Genomic DNA, 20,979 nt, shown 5'->3' with positions numbered 1-20,979 from the left:
GAGATCAGAATTAAAACAGCTTGGTCTTCCTGTGTTTAAAATGAAAGCTCACTTCCGCCGTGGCTTGGATTCTGTCGTTGTGTTCTGCCGTGAGTTCGTTGTATTCTGCCGTGGAGTTGCTTTCTTTTGCCGTGAGTCTGCTTTGTTCTGCCGTAATTTTTTGTTTTATGCCGTGGCCTTTTTTAATTTGCCGTGACCCTTGTGGGCCAGGTCGTAGTTGTGTTCTGCCGTGTTCGTTGTGTTCTGCCGTGAGTTCGTTGTATTCTGCCGTGGGATTGCTTTCTTTGCCGTGAGATGCTTTGTTCTGCCGCGAGTTTGATTTATTTTGCCGTGAGATCGCTTTCTTTTGCCGTGCGTTTGCTTTGTTCTGCCGTGGCTTTTTTTAATTTGCCGTGGCTTTTTTTAATTTGCCGTGACCCTAGTGGGCCACCGTATGTAACAGATTGAACGTTAATTTACCACTCAGCTTGTCTGTGTCAGAGTTCCTTCTGGTGAACTTCACGGATCAGCGAGAGTTTTTCTGAGAGTTGTACGATAGTCACATGAATTTCTCATGTTATATAACTGTGGATTGTAAACGAAAACAGTTTCGTGGCATTAGTTACAACATGAATGTATATAAGAAATGGCAAGGGCCCAAGAATAGATCTCTGAGGAACACCACAGGTTATATAATGTTCTTCTGACTTTGTATCTATATTCTTGACATTATTGTTTTTTGTTTGAAAGATAATTTTGAAACCAAAGCAGCGAAATTCCTCTTATACCACAAAACTGAAGTTTTTGAAAAAGGATATTGTGGTTTATGGTGTCAAAAGCCTTTGAATGACAAGTCTAAAAAATGCCTATAGTATCCTAGCCTTTATCAATAGAGATATCTGATTTTCCAATATCCCGTTAGATTTTATTTTCGCTTAGGGAAATCCCCAAACCGCCCGGCATGACCATGAGAAAAACCCTAGCCAGATTACCAATGTATGCTACTACAGATTTGGCGGCCGACCGCGCGTCCCCCCGCGTCCTATGGGTCACGAATGCATGATGCAGTACAGCATCTGAGAAATCCGATACCAAAAACTAATACTACTGATACGCACTTCCGCTAGGGTATCGTGTAACCCTTGGGATAAAGTTCCGGCATTGTTGAAACGGAACGCACTAGATGTCCTAAATCTCCACGGTTTGCGTCAGACAAGCAGAGATCAAGGTAAGATGTATCCTTTACTTTACTGTACTGCTACACTTTATGTTGAATTTTGATAAGATTGTATATATCTAATTTGGTTTTGGTTGTCGATTATTTGTATTTTCAAGAGAACATTTATTGTTTACTCTAGAACTCGCCATTAGCAAGCATTACAATAACCAATTAAGACTACTAAAAAGCGAATACTCTGATATAACAAAAAACATTTGCTCATGGAATGTGTAACCATGATGTTCACTGTTTTTTTTTTACAAATTTTATGCTCATTATTGTGATGTTAATTCATTATTTCAGCTGTCTTTACCAAAGGTTTTACTTTTCTTTAGCAATAGACTACGATGGGACTTCTACCAGTGGCCCTGCTTTTCATATTCCTAAGTTTGGGAATCGCAAATGAAACGAGTTAAGTAAAAAGTCTTCAATTATGATAACTAAAGACAGTTTTGATAAAATATCAATTATCAACAAACAACATAGATTATATTACACGAAATTTGGTGACATAGCATGAATTGCAGAAATATAAAACCATTATTAGTAATCAAATTATTATTGATCATTATCATCAGAAATTGAATACACCCTTTTATTATAAGAACGTCTAATTTTCAGTTGAGGCTGGGCCGTTCTTATTTTTAGGGCTTAAAGTGTTCTTAACGATGTTCTTAAATTTTAGTGCTTAAGCACTTAATAAATGAATCGCTAGTCAGAGAATTACACAAATAATCAATAGCGATAATATTTAAAGTTGGTAATGATGAACACAATTTAACACTGCATTTTAGAACACAACAGACTAATAAAGTTATAATTGCTGCTATCTGAGCCTCGGCATATTCTTAGCATGTTCTTAAAATTTGGTGAAATCTCAGCCTGGAGTTTCTTATAAAAAAGGTTCTTATAAAAATAAAAGAATGTAAATTATACCACGAATACTTGTTTCAAATCATAAAGCTTGGTATATATTTTCTTAAATTGTCAATTTTTAATGGTTATAAAGTAGGGTTGTATATGATGTAGGAAGATTGATAATGATTATGACAACAATAGTTGATTACTGATCATGAAGACGACCATTGTTGTTGTTGATGACTTGATAATTATTACTATCAGCAGGGCCGTAGCAAGCTTCGAAATCTTAGTAGGGCTGGGACGATAAACATAAAGAAAATATTGGGGGGCACAGCCACGCTCCTACTGGTTGATTACATGACGATGACGATAAAGATAATGATGACAGTGATGAATTAAGAACTGAAAAGAAAAAGAACCTGGTAACTAACATACGATGGTTTCCCTGTCACAGTTGTTTCCCCCGTAGAATCAGACGAAGGCCTACCACCTGAGATTTGCGGGGGACCGCTGACCGGAAATAACGGTAGCTTCAGTAGCCCTGAAGACGCCGACAACCCGTCAATCTACATGACTAACATCACTTGTTTTTGGCATCTAATTATCCCGGATGGTAGCGATGCTGTTATCTCGTTCAGCAAGTTCAAGACGGAGGGGTGGTGAGCGAACATGATTAGAATACATCTTTTCGTGGGTAAGCATCAAGCAGTTTTTAAAATCTTCTGTCATCTTTTGAATGACAGTTGTGACTACGTCAAGTTGACAACACAGGAGGGGGTTCTGATTGGTCAGTTTAGCGGCATTACGACTCCGAATGACGTCAGAGTAAGCAGTGAGACGACTCGAATGCTGGACATCGTGTTCCACTCGGACCCGACAGTGGCCAGGCAAGGATTCACAGCGCATTATACCATCCTCCGGCACGTAGGTAAGAGTATCGCACTTTCGTCGCGGATCCTATCAAAGGAAGACGGCCAAGCAGGATTTTTAGCAAAAATAAACTAGTTTCTTATTAAACAAGTTTATCTACGTAGTAAGTCGGCGTACGACGCGTTACGTAACAATGTAGTTGATTTTAGTTATAAACCCCCTTTCTCTGTCATTGCTATAAGGCATGCAGGTGAGATTTGAGATGAAAGCTTTTTACTCAGTTCTACCAGCTCTCTGAAGGGTCTCTGTCATTGCTATAAGGCATGCAGGTGAGATTTGAGATGAAAGCTTTTTACTCAGTTCTACCAGCTCTCTGAAGGGTCTCTGTCATTGCTATAAGGCATGCAGGCGAGATTTGAGATGAAAGCTTTTTACTCAGTTCTACCAGCTCTCTGAAGAGTTGTTTTACACACCTTCTATGAAGATAGTCCCCCTACCCCTACCCCTAGCCCTAACCCCTTCCCTGTAGGGTAGTCCCCTAACCCCTATAGCACTAATCCCTCACTGTAGGGTAGTCCCCTAACCCCTATAGCACTAACCCCTCACTGTAGGGTAGTCCCCTAACCCCTATAACACTAACCCCTCACTGTAGGGTAGTCCCCTAACCCCTATAGCACTAACCCCTCATTGTAGGGTAGTCCCCTAACCCCTATAGCACTAACCCCTCACTGTAGGGTAGTCCCCTAACCCCTATAGCACTAACCCCTCACTGTAGGGTAGTCCCCTAACCCCTATAGCACTAACCCCTCACTGTAGGGTAGTCCCCTTACCCCTATAGCACTAACCCCTCACTGTAGGGTAGTCCCCTAACCCCTATAGCACTAACCACTCACTGTAGGGTAGTCCCCTTACCCCTATAACACTAACCCCTCACTGTAGGGTAGTCCCCTAACCCCTATAGCACTAACCCCTCATTGTAGGATAGTCCCCTAACCCCTATAGCACTAACCCCTCCCTGTAGGGTAGTCCCCTTACCCCTATAGCACTAACCCTTCCCTGTAGGGTAGTCCCCTAACCCCTATAGCACTAACCCCTCCCTGTAGGGTAGTCCCCTTACCCCTATAGCACTAACCCCTCACTGTAGGGTAGTCCCCTTACCCCTATAGCACTAACCACTCCCTGTAGGGTAGTCCCCTAACCCCTATAGCACTAACCCCTCCCTGTAGGGTAGTCCCCAAACCCCTATAGCACTAACCCCTCACTGTAGGGTAGTCCCCTTACCCCTATAGCACTAACCCCTCACTGTAGGGTAGTCCCCTTACCCCTATAACACTAACCCCTCACTGTAGGGTAGTCCCCTAACCCCTATAGCACTAACCCCTCATTGTAGGGTAGTCCCCTAACCCCTATAGCACTAACCCCTCACTGTAGGGTAGTCCCCTCACCCCTATAGCACTAACCCCTCACTGTAGGGTAGTCGCCTAACCCCTATAGCACTAACCCCTCACTGTAGGGTAGTCCCCTTACCCCTATAGCACTAACCCCTCACTGTAGGGTAGTCCCCTTACCCCTATAGCACTAACCCCTCCCTGTAGGGTAGTCCCCTTACCCCTATAGCACTAACCCCTCACTTTAGGGTAGTCCCCTAACCCCTATAGCACTAACCCCTCCCTGTAGGGTAGTCCCCTAACCCCTATTGCACTAACCCCTCACTGTAGGGTAGTCCCCTTACCCCTATAGCACTAACCCCTCACTGTAGGGTAGTCCCCTAACCCCTATAGCACTAACCCCCCACTGTAGGGTAGTCCCCTAACCCCTATAGCACTAACTCCTCCCTGTAGGGTAGTCCCCTTACCCCTATAGCACTAACCCCTCCCTGTAGGGTAGTCCCCTAACCCCTATAGCACTAACCCCCCACTGTAGGTTAGTCCCCTAACCCCTATAGCACTAACTCCTCCCTGTAGGATAGTCCTCCTAAACAATAAGTCCTTCTAGCCTCCTACTCCTAGTACCCCTTCTCTGTAGGGTAGTCACAGAACACAAATTAAGCTATCGTACTCGCAGTAAGCAATTGTTATAGTTCGTGGTTGAAAGAGGCGGTGTTAACAAAATGGCTAGCGCGCACCCGTTGCAATCGCTTATTTCAACGAGATTTAGTTTAAAAAAAATATTTTTTAACAAATTAAAAATGAAGTGATAAGACAAGACCAGGGCTAGATAAATTAGAGGATATAGTTGGTAGCTTAGCTTTCCTACTACCTCCCTTGTAACATGCTGTAAAAGGTGATCATTGTATTATTCAATATTTGCAGCAACCTCAGCACCTCCGGTGACGGCGCTGCCCGATGGGTTATCGCTGGTCAGGTAATGTTTATTCTTATAGACTTTACTCAAAGCAAAATTACACGTGTTTGATTTTTAAGGTTCGTTTTGATTATTCCGACTAAAATTCAACCTGACATATGACGACCCCGAGACTGCTATGTGGCGACAAGACTGTCGCGTGACGCCTGACATACTTGCGCGATGACGTTAGACAGGAGACTGCTGCATGACGTTCCGAGACACTTGCGTGACGACCTGCGTGGAAATGTTGCATGAAGTTCCGTGATACTTGCGTGAAGACGTGCGTGAGACTGTTGCATGACGTTCCAAGATACTTGCGTGACGACATTTGTGAAAATGTTGCATGACGTTCCGTGTACTTGCGTGGCGACGTGCGTGAAAATGTTGTATGACGTTCCGTGATACTTGCGTGACGACGTGCGTGAGACTGTTACATGACGTCCGGAGTTACTTGCGTGACGACGTGCGTGAGACTGTTACATGACGTCCCGAGACACTTGCGTGACGACGTGCGTGAGACTGTTGCATGACGTTCCAAGATACTTGCGCGACGACGTGCGTGAGACAGTTGCATGACGTTCCAAGATACTTGCGTGACGACTTGCGTGAGAATGTTGCATGACGTTCCGTGATATTTGCGTGACGACGAGCGTGAGACTGTTGCATGACATTCCAAGATATTTGCGTGACGACGTACGTGAGTCTGTTACATGACGTCCCGAGACAATTGCGTGACGACGTGCGTGAGAATGTTGCATGACGTCCCGAGACACTTGCGTGACGACGTGCGTGAGACTGTTGTATGACGTTCCGAGATACTTGCGTGACGACCTGCGTGAAAATGTTGCATGAAGTTCCGTGATACTTGCGTGAAGACGTGCGTGAGACTGTTGCATGACGTTCCAAGATACTTGCGTGACGACGTTCGTGAAAATGTTGCATGACGTTCCGTGTACTTGCGTGGCGACGTGCGTGAAAATGTTGCATGACTCCCCGAGATACTTGCGCGACGACGTGCGTGAGACTGTTACATGACGTCCCGAGACACTTGCGTGACGACGTGCGTGAGACTGTTGTATGACGTTCCAAGATACTTGCCCGACGACGTGCGTGAGAATGTTGCATGACGTTCCGTGATATTTGCGTGACGACGTGCGTAAGACTGTTATATGACGTCCCGAGACACTTGCGCGACGACGTGCGTGAGACTGTTGCATGACGTTCCGAGATACTTGCGCGACGACGTGCGTGAGAATGTTGTATGACGTCCCGAGACACTTGCGCGACGACGTGCGTGAGAATGTTGCATAACGTTCCGTGATATTTGCGTGACGACGTGCGTAAGACTGTTGTATGACGTCCCGAGACACTTGCGTGACGACGTGCGTGAGACTGTTGTATGACGTTCCGAGATACTTGCGCGACGACGTGCGTGAGAATGTTGCATGACGTTCCGAGATACTTGCGCGACGATGTGCGTGAGACAGTTGCATGACGTTCCAAGATACTTGCGTGACGACATGCATGAGACTGTTGGATGACGTTCCGTGATACTTGCGTGACGACGTGCATAAAATTGTTGCATGACGTCCCGAGACACTTACGTGACAACGTGCGTGAGAATGTTGCATGACGTCCCGAGACACTTGCGTGAACACGTGCGTGAGAATGTTGCATGAAGCCTTTTTGACTGTGAAGCAATCCATTTATCTTTTCTTTAAATTTTTAGCACCTTTCAGACGATTTCCAACGCCCTGTCTATAATTATTCACTCGGTAAGTACCATGTGTTTTTCATGTTGAGATTCAATTTTGTACAACCTTGTTGAAGATAAAATATTAATCCCGAATGTGGTCCCCAATATATAAATGGGGAATTGGGAGGCTCTTGGACCTCGTCCCCCATGCCGCCGACACTGGCTAAAATTACGCTTTTGTCTATGACAATTCTAACTGTTTGTCTTGTCATTCTCAGACTAATCTTAATCTGGTTTCAAAGAATACGTCCGCAGACCAAGTCCTCGAATTTAAGAGTAAGTATTCCAGTAGTGGGAGGGGGGAAAGTTTTTAATTCGGACAGACATTCAGACAGACCGACCGACAGACAGACAGACAGACAGACAGACAGACAGACAGACAGACAGACAGACAGACAGACAGACAGACAGACAGACAGGCAGGCAGGCAGGCAGGCAGGCAGGCAGGCAGGCAGGCAGGCAGGCAGGCAGGCAGGCAGGCAGGCAGGCAGGCAGGCAGGCAGGCAGGCAGGCAGGCAGACAGACAGACAGACAGACAGACAGACAGACAGACAGACAGACCCCCTTTACGCGCGCTTTCCGTTTTCCCTTTCGGGCCTGATACTTTTAGGTACTCATCCATTCTTGCTTGTAAAAAAACTGCTGCTCAGATGACCTGTCGGATGCGTTGGCCTCTCTTTTGCGACTCAGAAGTGTATCATCACATGCTCCGAGCAAAGACGAACAGAAGCAGATCAACATCGCTCTGAAACACCTCAACGCAAGAGCGAAACAGCTGGTAGAGCGCATGTCAGGTAAGTAGCGAGCTGGGGGAACTGGGAAGGATTTTTGACTAGTCATTCTATACCAAACTATTCGGAATGAGAGATTATTTTAAGAAATAAGCTAGGCCACTTGTTTTCGCTTTATTTATTTTATCTTTTTTTGTTCAAATTGCAAATATGAAAATCAATATAAAACAAACTTTCAAAAATAAACTTGAATTAAAAAAACTCGATTTATGCAAATGGAAATAATATATGGAAATAATTCAACATTTGGGTATTTTCAAAACGATCTGGATCCACGAAAAAGAGGTAGCTAGAGACTGCTTATTCTTGTTGCCATGGTTGCAGTTCACGTGTCACCATCAGTCTGTCGTCTGCCAAAGAAAGTTGGCACGTGTCGAGCTTCTTTTACGCGCTGGTTCTACGACAAGCGTAATATGGTCTGTAGAAGGTTTATCTTTGGCGGGTGCGGGGGCAACAACAATAACTTTATGAGCAAGCGGGACTGTGAAGCCCTCTGCAAGCAGGGTAAGTACGGGCTGTACGAAAACAAATAATTTTTGTAACATCAACACACCTTTACGATGCTAAGTGGATTATTGGTGGAGATGCGAGCTCTTGCCAGTGGGTATCGTCTATTTAGTTCAAGCGACATACACTAGGAAATGCCTGCACCTATCACGCAATAGAGCGAAGAGAAAATAAAATCTCAATGAAAATAATAACCATTTTGACAAAATGACTTTATTTTATGCCGCTAAAAGCCGCAACTCGCGCAATTGCTCAGTGAAACTCGCCTATTTTACCTACTTCTTACCCTTGGGTCAACGGGCTGCCAGTCTCATGTGTTTGAGGTAGCTCATGGACAAAAAAGAGAGCTATTTTACTTCATTGTTGAAACTATACTGAATATTCATTTGCTTGGCAATCGTAACTTGCATAACATCTTGTGTTTCAGTGCGTCCGAAGCAAACTAGAAACACCAAACCGGTCACGGCTGGTTTATAGGTACAAACAGTTTGTGACATCTGAAAGCGTTGGAAAGGGTTGGGCTCGGGCGGAAACAGAACATTGTGGAATCGTTTAGCTAGACATGGTAGACATGGTTTTGTACAGCAACCATATAACTATTTAGTCCGTGGGCTAGAAAGTGACCTATGTTGGAGCTTTAGTTTGGGTTGTACTTTTATATTATTAACCAAATTACGGGACGGGTGACCTTGGGGTACTGCGCTGTACTCTCATTGCCACTGTATTAAGATCAAGACAGTCGTCTGCATACAGCGACTCCCCAAAATCCTCCTAACGTCCAGAGAATACGCAATGGAAGCATGATACACGAGTTTAACATTTATTTTTCTTTTCGACCAGCTTTTTGTTTTTGTTTTGTTTTAATTAGCAATACAGAGCTTGATATACCTATGTGGATTATATATAAGCAAAACGATTAATCCCCAATATGTGTTGAAAATTGCATTTCGAAATTAGTGTGAAATGTCTCCTGCCTCCCGATTTAGCGAAATCCTCTTTAGTTTCCTCTTGTTACATTTCCTTTTCTCTTGTCTAAAAACCCTAGGGATCTTTGTTTTCAACATATGAATGCAGCAGTGTGACGTAGCTTCTTTAGTGTTTATGAAAAGCCGCCCTCTTCGAACCTAGCATCTTATTAGAATTCACTGACAAAGTATCCTAGTTACCGTGGTAACACTTTTCAGCATTTTCTCCCAACATCTTCTGTTATCAGTGTAGCTCTTTCGGCACATGCTTATCGCTATATTGAACTTGTTTTCTGCCTCTTTTTAATTTTTTTGTTTTTGTTGCTGCTGCTGCTGTTTTTTTTTTTTTTTTTGTCCACTTGCTCGGCATTCCTTCATAGCATTTTTCGTCATTTATTCGTAACCACCGTTCGGCGTGCGTTCGTGGTTGGCATTGCAAAGGCAAATACTAGTCATGCGTAATAAATTGAAATAAATGTGGTGATAGTTTATCGATTATCTTCCAGACCTCCGCACTGCGTTTTCAAATCGAAGTCTGCGTATTGTCAATCTTTAGTCATCCTGTTAGGTCTGGTAAATATGATATGCTCCAGCTCCTTGTTAAGGACGAAGAAATCATAACTCGGTGGCTCAACATACGGCCTCGTGAATGTCCCGGGGCACTTGCAGAACGTCTCTGTCTTACCCGTGGATTGACACCGAATTCTGAAGCGCCCAGCACGCGCATCTAGAAAGAACTCGAAGGTCTCATCCTCTCGCCACTCTTCGATCACGCTCTGAGTGTTTTCCGATTCATCCGACCCGGTGCCGGAAACACGCAAACCATTCCTCCATCCCCACTTTTTATTCGTAGAATCCGACACCACTCCGACTTCAATTGCTGGGACGGTCGTCTTGTCTTCGATGCGAAGTCGGCGAATTTTCCAGGAAAATTGATCAGAGACGTGACACCAGACACTTGAAAGATCAAAGAGACCTTGTAATGGGAGGAAATCGATGTTCAGAACGACAGGGTCTCCGAATCCAAGAGGACCCTCGACTTTCCATATTAAATTTTTAGGAAGTGGCCTTCCATTGACTGTGATATATAGGAAATGCTCGCCTTCGACAGTTGGTTTATGACGGAAACTATGAGTTCCATTGAGATTATCCGACACGTCTAAAACCGTCTGGTTGACGCAGCTCATTAGCGTTATCGTTTCTGACGTCACCTCGGGTATTCGGATTGCGACCCTGACCGACTGACCGCCATTAGTGATCCGCTTCCCATTTCTGTCCCTCAACGTGATGACGAAGGTGTACTCTTGATTTAAGAAGGTGTGGTAAATGACACCCTCATCGCCGCCGTCCATCCGCACTGTCGTCTTGTCCGGGTCGTCAAGAGACGTCACGTTGGTTATCGTCAGCATTTGGTCTAGCATCTGTGTAGCTTGCGGCATCAGGTCTAGACCCAGATCCCACCAGGTGGTGGGTTCACTCGATACTCGAACCTCGCTCAGTTCTTTTAATCTCTCGATGAGCTGCTTGCGTCCTGCATACAACTCGTTCTGGTGGTCATCATTAAGCAAGAACTCGGTATACTCGACTCCACTTTTTAAGCTTGCTTCTAGCATCGCGAGTTCTTCCCCCTGTACGAGTAGCTGCTTAAGCTTTTCATTTTTTGCCTGACTTGCGGATTCGTGGAGCCGTGCCCGCTTTTTCTCCAACTCTCTTATTTTTTGGTCAATGATCTCGTCTATCCGTGCTTCCATCTCACGCGCATTGCTCCCTACCAGTTCTTGGGTCACCTCTACCCTCTTCCTGGTCTTTTCAATGGTTAGAAATTTGACCTAGAAAAAAACAACAACAAGGTACCTGGCTTAGATCATGAAAAAAAAAAACAGCGCCACGTGGGTCATCTTCTAACTTTCACAAGTTAAGGAAATTCGGATAGTCAGGCAACACCAAGTATCCACGTTATTTGCCTTTCTATGAGGATAGCGTGCTGCGCAATCATTCTTTGTCAATATAACCATAAAGCGATCATTGAAACTAACCTTGCATTTCACAAGCAGCCAATCGATGGTCTTTCTAATGTCTCGAACGCCTAGCTTTACCAGCATGTACTCATGGTTCCAGTGATTTACAGAAAGGCATTCCCGGCACATTAGGAGCTCACAAGTACAACAGTAGAAACGCAAATCCAGCCCGTGTTTTGCGCACGTTTTAAAGTCCTCCTTCGCTGCTGGAAGCTCTTCTTCCAGCTCCGCTTTTGTGGCTAGTTCCTTGATAGTATGGGGCTGAGTGGGCATGTGCTCGCAATGTGGCCCGATACATGCTCTGCACAGTGATACTTTGCAATGGACGCACTTGACCTCGGCTGCGCTGATGAGAGGTTGGCAATGGTCACAGCAGACAAGCGGGTCCCGCGCCTTGGCTTTAAGCCGAGTCTCATCCATCAGGTCCAAGAGATTGTTGATGTAGAAGTTGGATTTGAGCCTCTTCACATCACTATTTGGAATCTGGTAAAAAAATGCTGCTAAATCTGTTTGCCTTGGGACATTTTGAGCCTCTTAATTTTACCTCCTTTATATGCAACTTCTGGAAACAAATCGCATACCTACTGTTTAATCCAGCATATTAAGTTATACCTATTAGTAATGCGAAGATATACTGTGAAAGCTGTGGTTATCGGGTCTAATATATCCTAAAACCGGGTAGTAGCTTTAGTAGTATTATATAAAGTAATTTAAAAGAGACTCACAGATCTTCTGACAAAATTACTTGCACATAGAAAACTTGTTCGAATTATTTCGTGTAAGCATGCAGGTGCTATGCCTGCTGATTTCAATAACAAGCTAAAATCATGTAACTGTTTGGAAAACATCACTACACTAAAATAAAATAAAAATTAAAGAAGGGCAAAAGCTAAAACGTGCACACGATACATAGACTTTATTCGCCCTGATTCCTATTCCATTAACACGTTTCTTTATAATGGCCTGGACATTACACACGGAGTCGTTCAGCAGGATATTAAGCGGGACCCAAGGCTTTTTATATATCATGGTTTGTTTATTGGGCCCTTTTATTGTCATAGTAATAAAATTTTACCGTCCAACGGCCCAAACTAAAGAAAATCCTCACTGTAGAATGACATTTTGTTTTAAAATGGTATCTTTTTTATGGAAGAAAGGAAGGATAACTCGCTTTACCTCCATTTCCGTCCTGCATTGGGGACATTTGACCACGCCTTTTTCCCCGGACTGGTGCAACAGCTCCTGCACGCATCGCAAACAGAACGAGTGATAGCAACGAAGCAGCATGGGGTTCTTATACTCCCCAAGACAGACGGGGCACATGAGCTGCTCGGCGAGCCCGCGCACAAGCGACGCTGTCCGTGACCGTGATGACATGGAGGCGAGTAGAGGACTGGCGCTAGGCGGGGGCCTAAAATGGAGGGGTGTACATTGCTATAAATACTTGTAACGCAGAAACAAAAAAGAATACTTCCTCCGAAGACGGATCAAATCGCTTTCCCCTAGCCGTACCAATTAGCTATCGAAAATGGCGTAAGTCTACGAATCGAGGCAGGGTGCTTCTGTTTCCATGGGAAAACAAACGTTTCTTTGCATTCGCTTAAAAACATTAAATATTTATGGAATTTGAGATCGCTTAAATCTGTGTAATACACGAGCTTGTTAGACATCTTTGCGTGGTCCACAGAACCCAGAAACTATGAGTTTTTTTTTTATAAATTGGTTTCATGTTTGACTAAAATATCTGGATTTAAACTTGCAATTACTAATTATCTAATTGTTTAAAATTTGTTAAAAAGGTCGCTCCTGTCGCTCCTTTAACTGCAATTGTAGATTGACAGGTGTTATCCTCTTACCTCTACAGACTTGTGTTTAGCAAACTAAGAAGTAGCAAGTAGAGCAGAAACCGTGACTTGCTTATATGGTGCACGACTTGTGTTTAGCAAACGAAGGAGTAGCAAGTAAAGCAGAAACCGTGACTTGCTTATATGGTGCACGACTTGTGTTTATCAAACGAAGAAGTAGCGAGTAGAGTAGAAATCGTGACTTGCTTATATGGTGCACACTGACACTGACTTGACGTCATTGGAAGTTATCGCATAACACACTACCTTGGTGTTTATAAACAACAAAAATAATGCACAATTACTTTATGCAATTCAATTTACCCCCTACCTATTTTATTTTCCTCCATATTTTTTATTTTTTAAAGACAGCCTAGTAACCAACGACTTTTAGAGGCCAAAATATGAAATATTCGGCCGCAAAAAGCTGCATCCTTGTAATTTGATTGGAAAACAGTACATCAAAAGTTTAGTTTAGAAAAGGAAGAAACTTGTTGTTTGAAATTGTTATATTTAGAATTTCGAATACTCAAATAGACGGTTGCGCCCCCTAATAGTGAGGATAGTGTTTGGATGCATGCACGGGTGCGCGCGCACATTGGCCATGCACGCTTGCACACACCGTCCACGCGATCGGGGGCCGGTTTCTGAAAGGCCGATTAACTTAACCATAGATCAGCGCATAATCCCGGGTTAAAATTCGCTAATCGTAGGTTAGCTAACCTACGGATAACTCACCGTTCCCGAAAGCCAAGTAATCCCCCGATTTACTAACCCTGGATTAAGCGAGTGAAAAACTGGTTTGACGAGTAAAATTCACACAGGATACCCACAGTAGATCAACAGAGAGCAACTCAAATATTTACCTTTAGTGATTTAATTTTTGCAGGGAAGCCCCACAACCCCTCTACATCGCCTGGAATTACCTCCATTTCATTGCCAAAAATGTCATTTGCAGGATTCGAGTTTGTTGCGTGACACTAGCGAGACAGATTTATTTCAATTATAAATTTCATGTAACTTTCTTTCTGTTCCAGCACAATTTTCGTGTCAGCGTCGCAACGAAGGTCTCATAACAAAGTGAAATGTGATCCCTACATTGTTTTTGTGTAACGTCTTTTTTGTCGGCAACTTCATTTTAGGAAACTTTAGTTCTACTACAAAGTTTGTGACGCCAACTAAACCGTAGGTTAGCGAGTTAACCACCTCGCGAGCAGGGTTAGATTTTACCTCCAAACTAACCCAGAGTTAATGCTAATCGGCGTTTCGGGAACAGAACTTTATCCGGGGGTAAAAATTAAATCGTGGGATAGGGCAAAATTAACCCTGGGTTAGCGGTAATCGGCTTTTCACGAACCGGCCCCGGGCTTTTGTTGAGGTTCTCTGCATGATAAAACCGATGTGCATTTATAATCCGGATTTAGAGCCTGAGTGGATGTTCAGGTGACGTAATATAGGGGTAGTTTAGTGAACAGACAACCCCAACCCAGTTGTCCGCTTGGCTTCTGATTTGTAAGCATGAAAAAGTTCACCATTTATCCAAAACTCAAAAAGTTCCAGTTTTCTGTTTGTTTCAAAAAGTACATTATATATAATCTTTTCATATGATTCCTGTTATATCTAACTTGGCGTATTATATAATGCAATTTGACAAAAAGTGTTCGACTGTTTGCACACCTTGGCAAACATAAAATGACAAACGTTTCCTAAACCGGCCACCGTTCAATAAAGAAAACGTAACTAGGTACAAGGAATGTAACTATTTTCGCCCGATCCACTTAAAAGAGAGTGCATTGCCAATTTTACCATATTATTCCTGTGCGCTTCTAAAACGAAATATGCTTGGTTTGTGTATTTGTTTTATATTAAGCTCACTAGCTGAAGTGGCGAGCGCAGATTACTTATCCTCTGGCGTTAGCAGTTTCAAATCCGAATATCTCATTTCGAGTATTTCATCAACACATTATCGACTAGATCAACTTCAATGCACTCTTGCTTGCCTTAGAGAAGCTAGCTGTAACGCCGCCATTTTTCATGAGAGCAGTGACATCTGCTACCTCGGATTTCTGGATGATGGCACGAAGAACATGCTTAGGAAAGGAAATGGGAGATTTCTCTACATGGTTATGGTAAGCAAGTAGTCGCACTTTGTATGAGATTCTGCCACGCTGCTTGTTGGCTAGTGAAGTCTGTGTGATCCAGAAAGCATGTTCCTCTTTTCCTCTTCTCCATTGGCTTACTCCCTAACATTTCCAAGGTGGCCACGGTAGCGCGCGTAGCACATTAGTGAATCTGAGAATTTCAGTTTTCTACTCGATGATTTTTTTTTTAAATCAATCATTTTACAATGATTACTTGCGTCCGTTATTTACGTAACTTCCACTGGTATCTCAATTTATTAAAACATTGGTCTAAGGGCAATTCTGACACCCGTCAAATTAAACACATATATGGTAATGTTACGCACTGATATAATTAGGTTCTGTACTGCACACCTACACACACTTCATAACTTTTTTACTAATACCATTTGGCTTATACCAAAAAGTCTTGTTCCAAGCTTGTCCTACCTTATTACACTTAATTTTCGCGTGACTTTTATTTCGCTAATTTCGCGATTTTTAAAGATTCGCGAAAATAGAGTGACGCGAAAATTGAGGGTCGCGAAAATTAGGATGCGCAAAAATTAATCGAGAACACAAAAAACCTTTGGGAGAATATTGGCCGTTTAATAAGCTTTATGGAAACACCTTGTCTATTTAGTCATCTAATGTACATAAAGTACGTTAAGGGGTTGAGTTAAAGTTGTATTTATAGATTTTTATGAAAATAAATTTAGCCAACGCATCTTTTTGTATTAAATAGTGTCAGTTTTGATGATTTCAGCACATTTTAATTCCACTTGTTTTGCTTGATTTGATAATCCCCAAATCGCGAAAATAAAGTGATCTGGTATTTACGAAAATAGGAAAATCGCAAAAATGAAGTGTCGCGAAATATCGCCATCTCAAAATCGCGAAATTTTGACGTCGCGAAAATTAAGTGTAATAAGGTATTACAATTACAACTAGTATAAAATACTTAATAATTTCATGCTAATAGCTTTATTACAACTAGTATAATGTACTTAATAATTGCATGCTAATAGCATTATTAAAACTTCTTTTCAGCTTAGCAAGTCCATCAGCCAAGTCTATTATGGTAAGATATACTTAAGTCTACGAGTAGCAGGTCCATCAGCCAAGTCTATTATGGTAAGATATACTTAAGCCTACGAGCAAGTCATCCATCAGCCAAGTCTATGGTTAGATATACTTAAGCCTATGAGTGGCAAGTCCATCAGCCAAGTCTATTATGGTAAGATATCCTTAAGCCCACGAGTAGCAAGTCCATCAGCCAAGTCTATTATGGTAAGATATACTTAAGCCTACGAGTAGCAAGTCCATCGGCCAAGTCTATTATGGTAAGATATTCCATCAGCCAAGTCTATTATGGTAAGATATTCCATCAGCCAAGTCTATTATGGTAAGACATACTTGAGCGTACTAGTAGCCGCTGACTCGAGAATATATAATATCGTCTATGCGAGACAGCGGCTACACGAAGGCTAAAGATAATAAGCCTGATAATAAATCCAATTTAGAACAACAAGGTATGGTGCGACTAGTGAGACTACAAGCAAGCTGTTTAAATACTAGGTCGGCTGTCTGCCTAGGTAAGCGTGGTGAAAACAGGGAGTAGCTCCCTTTGTCTTAGAATATGATGAAGATTTTTTTCTGGTGGTGTTAAATGTTCGATGTCAGTGTTTTTTCTTCGACATCTTATATTGATATTTTTAAGATAACCTTGGGTGGCACACTAAGCAGTGTGTCGATCTGGTAGTGCCTGTGCCTCTACTCTACTCTAACCACTCGGTTTCGGGCTCGATTCCCGGTTCCGACGTGACTTGGGTGAATGAGTTCGTGTCCTTGTTCCTAGAGGTTTCTGCGGGCTCTCCGGTTTTCTCTGCTTAGTTTTGATATTATCTTAAATCCGTGGCCAGATATGAGTCCTATGACTGGTTATAAAGAAGGGGGGGGGGGGTTATTAGCTCCCTCGTTGTTTTATTCAGATTGTGTTAACACAACTATATGGATGTATCTTATAGAAGTAATAAAGAACAAAGTCTATGAAAGCTGCAAGGACCTGAAACGGCAATACCCTAATGCTCCGAGTGGGATCTATCGCATAGCCCCGGGGAAGAACGCTCCTTTCCAGGCTTACTGTGATCAAGCTACAGCAGGCGGGGGCTGGACCCTAGTTTGGAGCTACACATTCACAAACTACCTTAATTTTGAAGACAAAAGTAACGCAGTAACTCCACTCCCAGACTGGCGGGCTTCCTGTGGAGCAAGGGTCTCGACTCGAGCCCCTCTCAACGAGACACAGTACGATGCCATTCGCTTTCAAATATGGCAAGACATCGGAAAGGAATTTTTGGTCAAATCAAACATCAATAACTGGTACCGCTGTAAGCCTTCTGATGGCAGTCTTGTTCTCTGGATAGAAGGGAAAATCATCTGCAAAAAGGTCAAGACGGTGGCGGCGGGGTGCATTAGTGTCCCTTCCATCCTGAAGATTATGGGTTGCGGTCCAGCCCTTTTAAAACTTCCTCGGAGGCCTGGTTCGTGCAAGCATCCGATTTTTTTTCATTTCGAAGGCAGCGTGTCACGTGACTGGCCCATCCACAACCCATGTCCAAACTGCAGGCAAAGCCATCTCTCCGGTGTGAACAATCCCCATGGCAACCTGTACATTCGATAGGTTATGACGCGGACCAATCACAATGGGAACTTGTACATTTGATGGGGAAAAGCCTCAATTACTTCTTAAATCGATATAAAAAACGGCCATATGAGCACCTGTATAAGTGCCAATGGTCACGTGATCTTGAGGGACTTTCTCGTAGATTAGATTTTAAAATATTGTAGAAATAAAAAGCCATCAGCTTAGACTTTTGAAGGAAATGTAATCTGTGTGTCTTTTGGAGTGGGATGAATAAAAAGTAGTCGTATCAACCTTCTTATTTTATTCCGGCAATAGTTGTGAATGTAACTGTTACCGCTTGACAGGTACTTGCTTTACAGACGCATACATACCGTAGAAGAAACATTTTGTTTTGAATACTTTTGCATCTCGATGGTATTTGCGGAGGGTTTGCGAACTCGAACGATTCGAAGCTTCCCTTGTATTTATCCGCCTCTAGTAGTCTGTGTTTACCGTATGGCACAGGGCAATTGGCTGAGCTGTGGTACTTGTGTGAAGTCATTTACCGATCTCATCATACATTGTTTGTACTGACTTGAACTCTAAACAAAGATTGCGACCGCAGATATCATGAAATATTTTTTTTCGATCATTGGTGGATATGATCGATTGCTGTTTTTCGTTGTCAGACTTTACCTAAATGTAGCCAGGGGTGTGCGAATATAATAGTTTATATCCCAGTGATGAATTTTCACGCGCGCTCATTGGTTAATACGGTTTCACAGGACAAATATCAGTCGATAACGTCCAGGGGCCGGTTCCTGAAAAGTCAGATAAATTTATCTACCGATAGAACTTATCCGTGGGTTAAATTTGCTTTGCGGTGGATAGCTATCCGACCGATAAAATCTGGTTCCTGAAAGCAAAGTTATCCCTCCGATAGCTATCGGTAGATAACCGACAAGAAAACTGGTTTGACGAGTAAATTGTACACAGGAAACCCGGTAAATCAGCAAATATGATACCTTAATTTTACCTTTTTTATTTCACCGGAGAATCTTCATAACATCTCCCAACCCCAAATTTGTTATCAACTGGTTAAAAAGCGCTCGTTTGACTTGCATGCAATTTCAGTCTTCCATTAACGCCAACTTGAAATTAAGAGCTTTAGATTTACATAGTGGACGTCCTCTAAGGTGCTGGCATTGATTAGGGCTTGTTTTTTCAAGCAAACGTACGAAAAAAGCCAAAACCCACCGAGCGCCATTTTGAATCACCACAGGCTTCCCAACACGTCATTTGTAAGCAATATGTTATGCGCTACGCGCCAATAATTATCCTCGAGCGACACCCTAGGACTTCATTGACTAGATAAATGATTGAGTGCTTTAAATATAATTTTATTTAACGTTTTTTTCTCTTTGAAACCCGAATTGTCCGAGTTTTGAGTTTTATTTCCAAGCTTGGGAGCCCTGTGTTATCCCAATAACCATGGCAACAGCTCATCCGCCATCTTGGATTACATGACTTATCGGTAGATGGCGACTTATCGGGTCCTCCCGACCTCTGCTAACTTTATCTGCTACTTTATCAGAGGATAATTTTGTCTGCTGTTTGAGGAACCCAATTTATCTATGGATTTATCTGAGGATAAAGTGTAGATTTATCTACCGATAACTGCTAACTGAGCTTTCAGGAACCGGCCCCAGGCAAAGTAATATTATCTGTCCTGTGAACATTTTTGTGCAGTCAAAACTCGCTTTTCGTCTGCTCAATAACTCCTCAAACAAACACCATGGTTTTCAAAACGCTATGAAGGCACAGAAAAATGTTTAATTTCTTTCATAAAACTATCATCAATGTTTTTTTTATAGAATTTATATCCTGAAACGGGAAAGAAAAAGCAATGACAAAGAACTTCACATCAGCGCGCGCTTGTGGCGTCATTCCCGTGCACGTCAGCGCGCGCGCAGAAGACATTTCAAAATTGAAAAATTTTGCTTCAATTTCTATTCCAGCTCAGTTGAAATGCAAGTTTTGAGCTTGTAGTTTTTGTTCTAATGAAAAAAAATTGTTGCATGGATGAGTGTTATCTTTCGCGAATGGCAAAAATTCCAGTGCACATCAGTGCGCGCGGAATACACTTTTTGCATTTCCAGTGTAGTCACTGTGATATAAAATAAATAAACCCCTTCTTTGGCTCACTGTGATATCGGCGGATAATGTCCGCGGATGAGAAATGGTCCTCAAAATTTCACAGTTGCCCTCGAAGCTTCGCTTTTTCGTACCATTCCTCATCCTTGGACATTATCCGCCGATATCCCAGCCGCCAGAAACGGTTTATTTACTAAATAATTACTGGGAAGAATTACAGATCCTCCCTCGTACCTAATGTGGCAGCTGCCAGGTTCGCTGGACCGAGCGAATACAGATTAGGGGTGATTGGCACCCTTCTTCCTGCATAGCTCCGCCGCTAGGCACACGCGACTTTATAAGTAACAGCTTTTTTCTAAAACATGCAAAAGTGCGTCATTGTTTTACATAAGTGATCTGATTTGGTTTTTGATTGAATAACCAGTGCTCAAACATCTTATGAAATTGCGGACGAGGCAATAAAAACAAAAAAAGTTTGATTAGGGAACTTAAGGTAATTCCCTTGAAATAGTTTTACAACCCAGAATTTTTTTTAAACTTGGCATAAACAATATTGAAGTTAAGGGCTTTCAAAAAAATGTAATAAAAAAATGGGGGTACCGACCTCGTTTTCATAACAGAGGGGCGTAGAGTTGACGCGTTTTTACTGATCGCGCAAGGAAAAATCCCAACTCTTAGATTTCAAAAAGAGTGCCTATAGTCTTTAGAAAATTAAGTTCTGTTTGTCGAGCTGCCAAAATCCGATCCCCTAAACAATAACCCGTAGTAGCTAATGTTCAAAACAAATCACATTTTAAGAGATCGCACTAAAAGACGCCACTATTCATACGGTAAAAAGCGCCATTTTGAAGTATTTTTACGGCTTTTAAGAGAAATAACAAAACTTCTACAACCCAACTTTTTTTCTTCTTTCAGTATATCAT

The 20,979-nt window shown here is 42.6% G+C and overlaps 3 protein-coding genes across 3 annotated transcripts; 2 read left to right on the top strand and 1 right to left on the bottom strand.

Annotated features, from left to right (window-relative positions):
• The first annotated feature begins 46 nt into the window (after nucleotides 1–46).
• On the top strand, nucleotides 47–9,256 carry LOC5517093. Its single transcript, XM_048728346.1, has 11 exons — nucleotides 47–131; nucleotides 1,107–1,207; nucleotides 1,534–1,609; nucleotides 2,514–2,718; nucleotides 2,803–2,987; nucleotides 5,242–5,293; nucleotides 7,005–7,050; nucleotides 7,250–7,307; nucleotides 7,682–7,825; nucleotides 8,147–8,326; nucleotides 8,757–9,256. The coding sequence occupies exons 3-11, from the start codon at nucleotides 1,546–1,548 to the stop codon at nucleotides 8,804–8,806; spliced, it is 984 nt and encodes a 327-aa protein (XP_048584303.1). The 5' UTR covers nucleotides 47–131; nucleotides 1,107–1,207; nucleotides 1,534–1,545; the 3' UTR covers nucleotides 8,807–9,256.
• A 202-nt stretch (nucleotides 9,257–9,458) lies between these two features.
• On the bottom strand, nucleotides 9,459–12,689 carry LOC5517086 (tripartite motif-containing protein 45). The gene is made up of 3 exons (XM_032387196.2): nucleotides 12,489–12,689; nucleotides 11,331–11,795; nucleotides 9,459–11,123 (listed from the first exon to the last, which is right to left on the bottom strand). The coding sequence occupies exons 1-3, from the start codon at nucleotides 12,687–12,689 to the stop codon at nucleotides 9,840–9,842; spliced, it is 1,950 nt and encodes a 649-aa protein (XP_032243087.2). The 3' UTR covers nucleotides 9,459–9,839.
• Nucleotides 12,690–13,387: 698 nt separating this feature from the next.
• LOC5517094 lies at nucleotides 13,388–18,213 on the top strand. The gene is made up of 3 exons (XM_032387199.2): nucleotides 13,388–15,285; nucleotides 16,327–16,357; nucleotides 17,304–18,213. The coding sequence occupies exons 1-3, from the start codon at nucleotides 14,995–14,997 to the stop codon at nucleotides 17,957–17,959; spliced, it is 978 nt and encodes a 325-aa protein (XP_032243090.1). The 5' UTR covers nucleotides 13,388–14,994; the 3' UTR covers nucleotides 17,960–18,213.
• Nucleotides 18,214–20,979: the final 2,766 nt, after the last annotated feature.

This window comes from Nematostella vectensis, chromosome 1, assembly GCF_932526225.1.
Source record: "Nematostella vectensis chromosome 1, jaNemVect1.1, whole genome shotgun sequence".
In the NCBI taxonomy this organism is placed as follows: domain Eukaryota; kingdom Metazoa; phylum Cnidaria; class Anthozoa; order Actiniaria; family Edwardsiidae; genus Nematostella; species Nematostella vectensis.
The sequence above is the reverse complement of the archived record's forward strand: the minus strand, read 5'-3'. Positions and strand labels throughout refer to the sequence as shown.

What these genes read in the sequence shown, in the direction of transcription:
- LOC5517093 (XM_048728346.1), top strand. Translation starts at nt 1,546, where the DNA reads ATGGGACTTCTACCAGTGGCCCTGCTTTTCATATTCCTAAGTTTGGGA. An exon ending in AAGTTCAAGACGGAGGGGTG is followed by an intron (nt 2,719 to 2,802) that starts GTGAGCGAACAT and finishes TTTGAATGACAG; the next exon opens with TTGTGACTACGTCAAGTTGA. An exon ending in TGTCTATAATTATTCACTCG is followed by an intron (nt 7,051 to 7,249) that starts GTAAGTACCATG and finishes TGTCATTCTCAG; the next exon opens with ACTAATCTTAATCTGGTTTC.
- LOC5517086 (XM_032387196.2), bottom strand. Translation starts at nt 12,689, where the DNA reads ATGTCATCACGGTCACGGACAGCGTCGCTTGTGCGCGGGCTCGCCGAG. An exon ending in AATGCAGGACGGAAATGGAG is followed by an intron (nt 11,796 to 12,488) that starts GTAAAGCGAGTT and finishes TTTTTTTACCAG; the next exon opens with ATTCCAAATAGTGATGTGAA. An exon ending in GGCTGCTTGTGAAATGCAAG is followed by an intron (nt 11,124 to 11,330) that starts GTTAGTTTCAAT and finishes GTTTTTTTCTAG; the next exon opens with GTCAAATTTCTAACCATTGA.
- LOC5517094 (XM_032387199.2), top strand. Translation starts at nt 14,995, where the DNA reads ATGCTTGGTTTGTGTATTTGTTTTATATTAAGCTCACTAGCTGAAGTG. An exon ending in GATTTCTCTACATGGTTATG is followed by an intron (nt 15,286 to 16,326) that starts GTAAGCAAGTAG and finishes ACTTCTTTTCAG; the next exon opens with CTTAGCAAGTCCATCAGCCA. An exon ending in CATCAGCCAAGTCTATTATG is followed by an intron (nt 16,358 to 17,303) that starts GTAAGATATACT and finishes TGTATCTTATAG; the next exon opens with AAGTAATAAAGAACAAAGTC.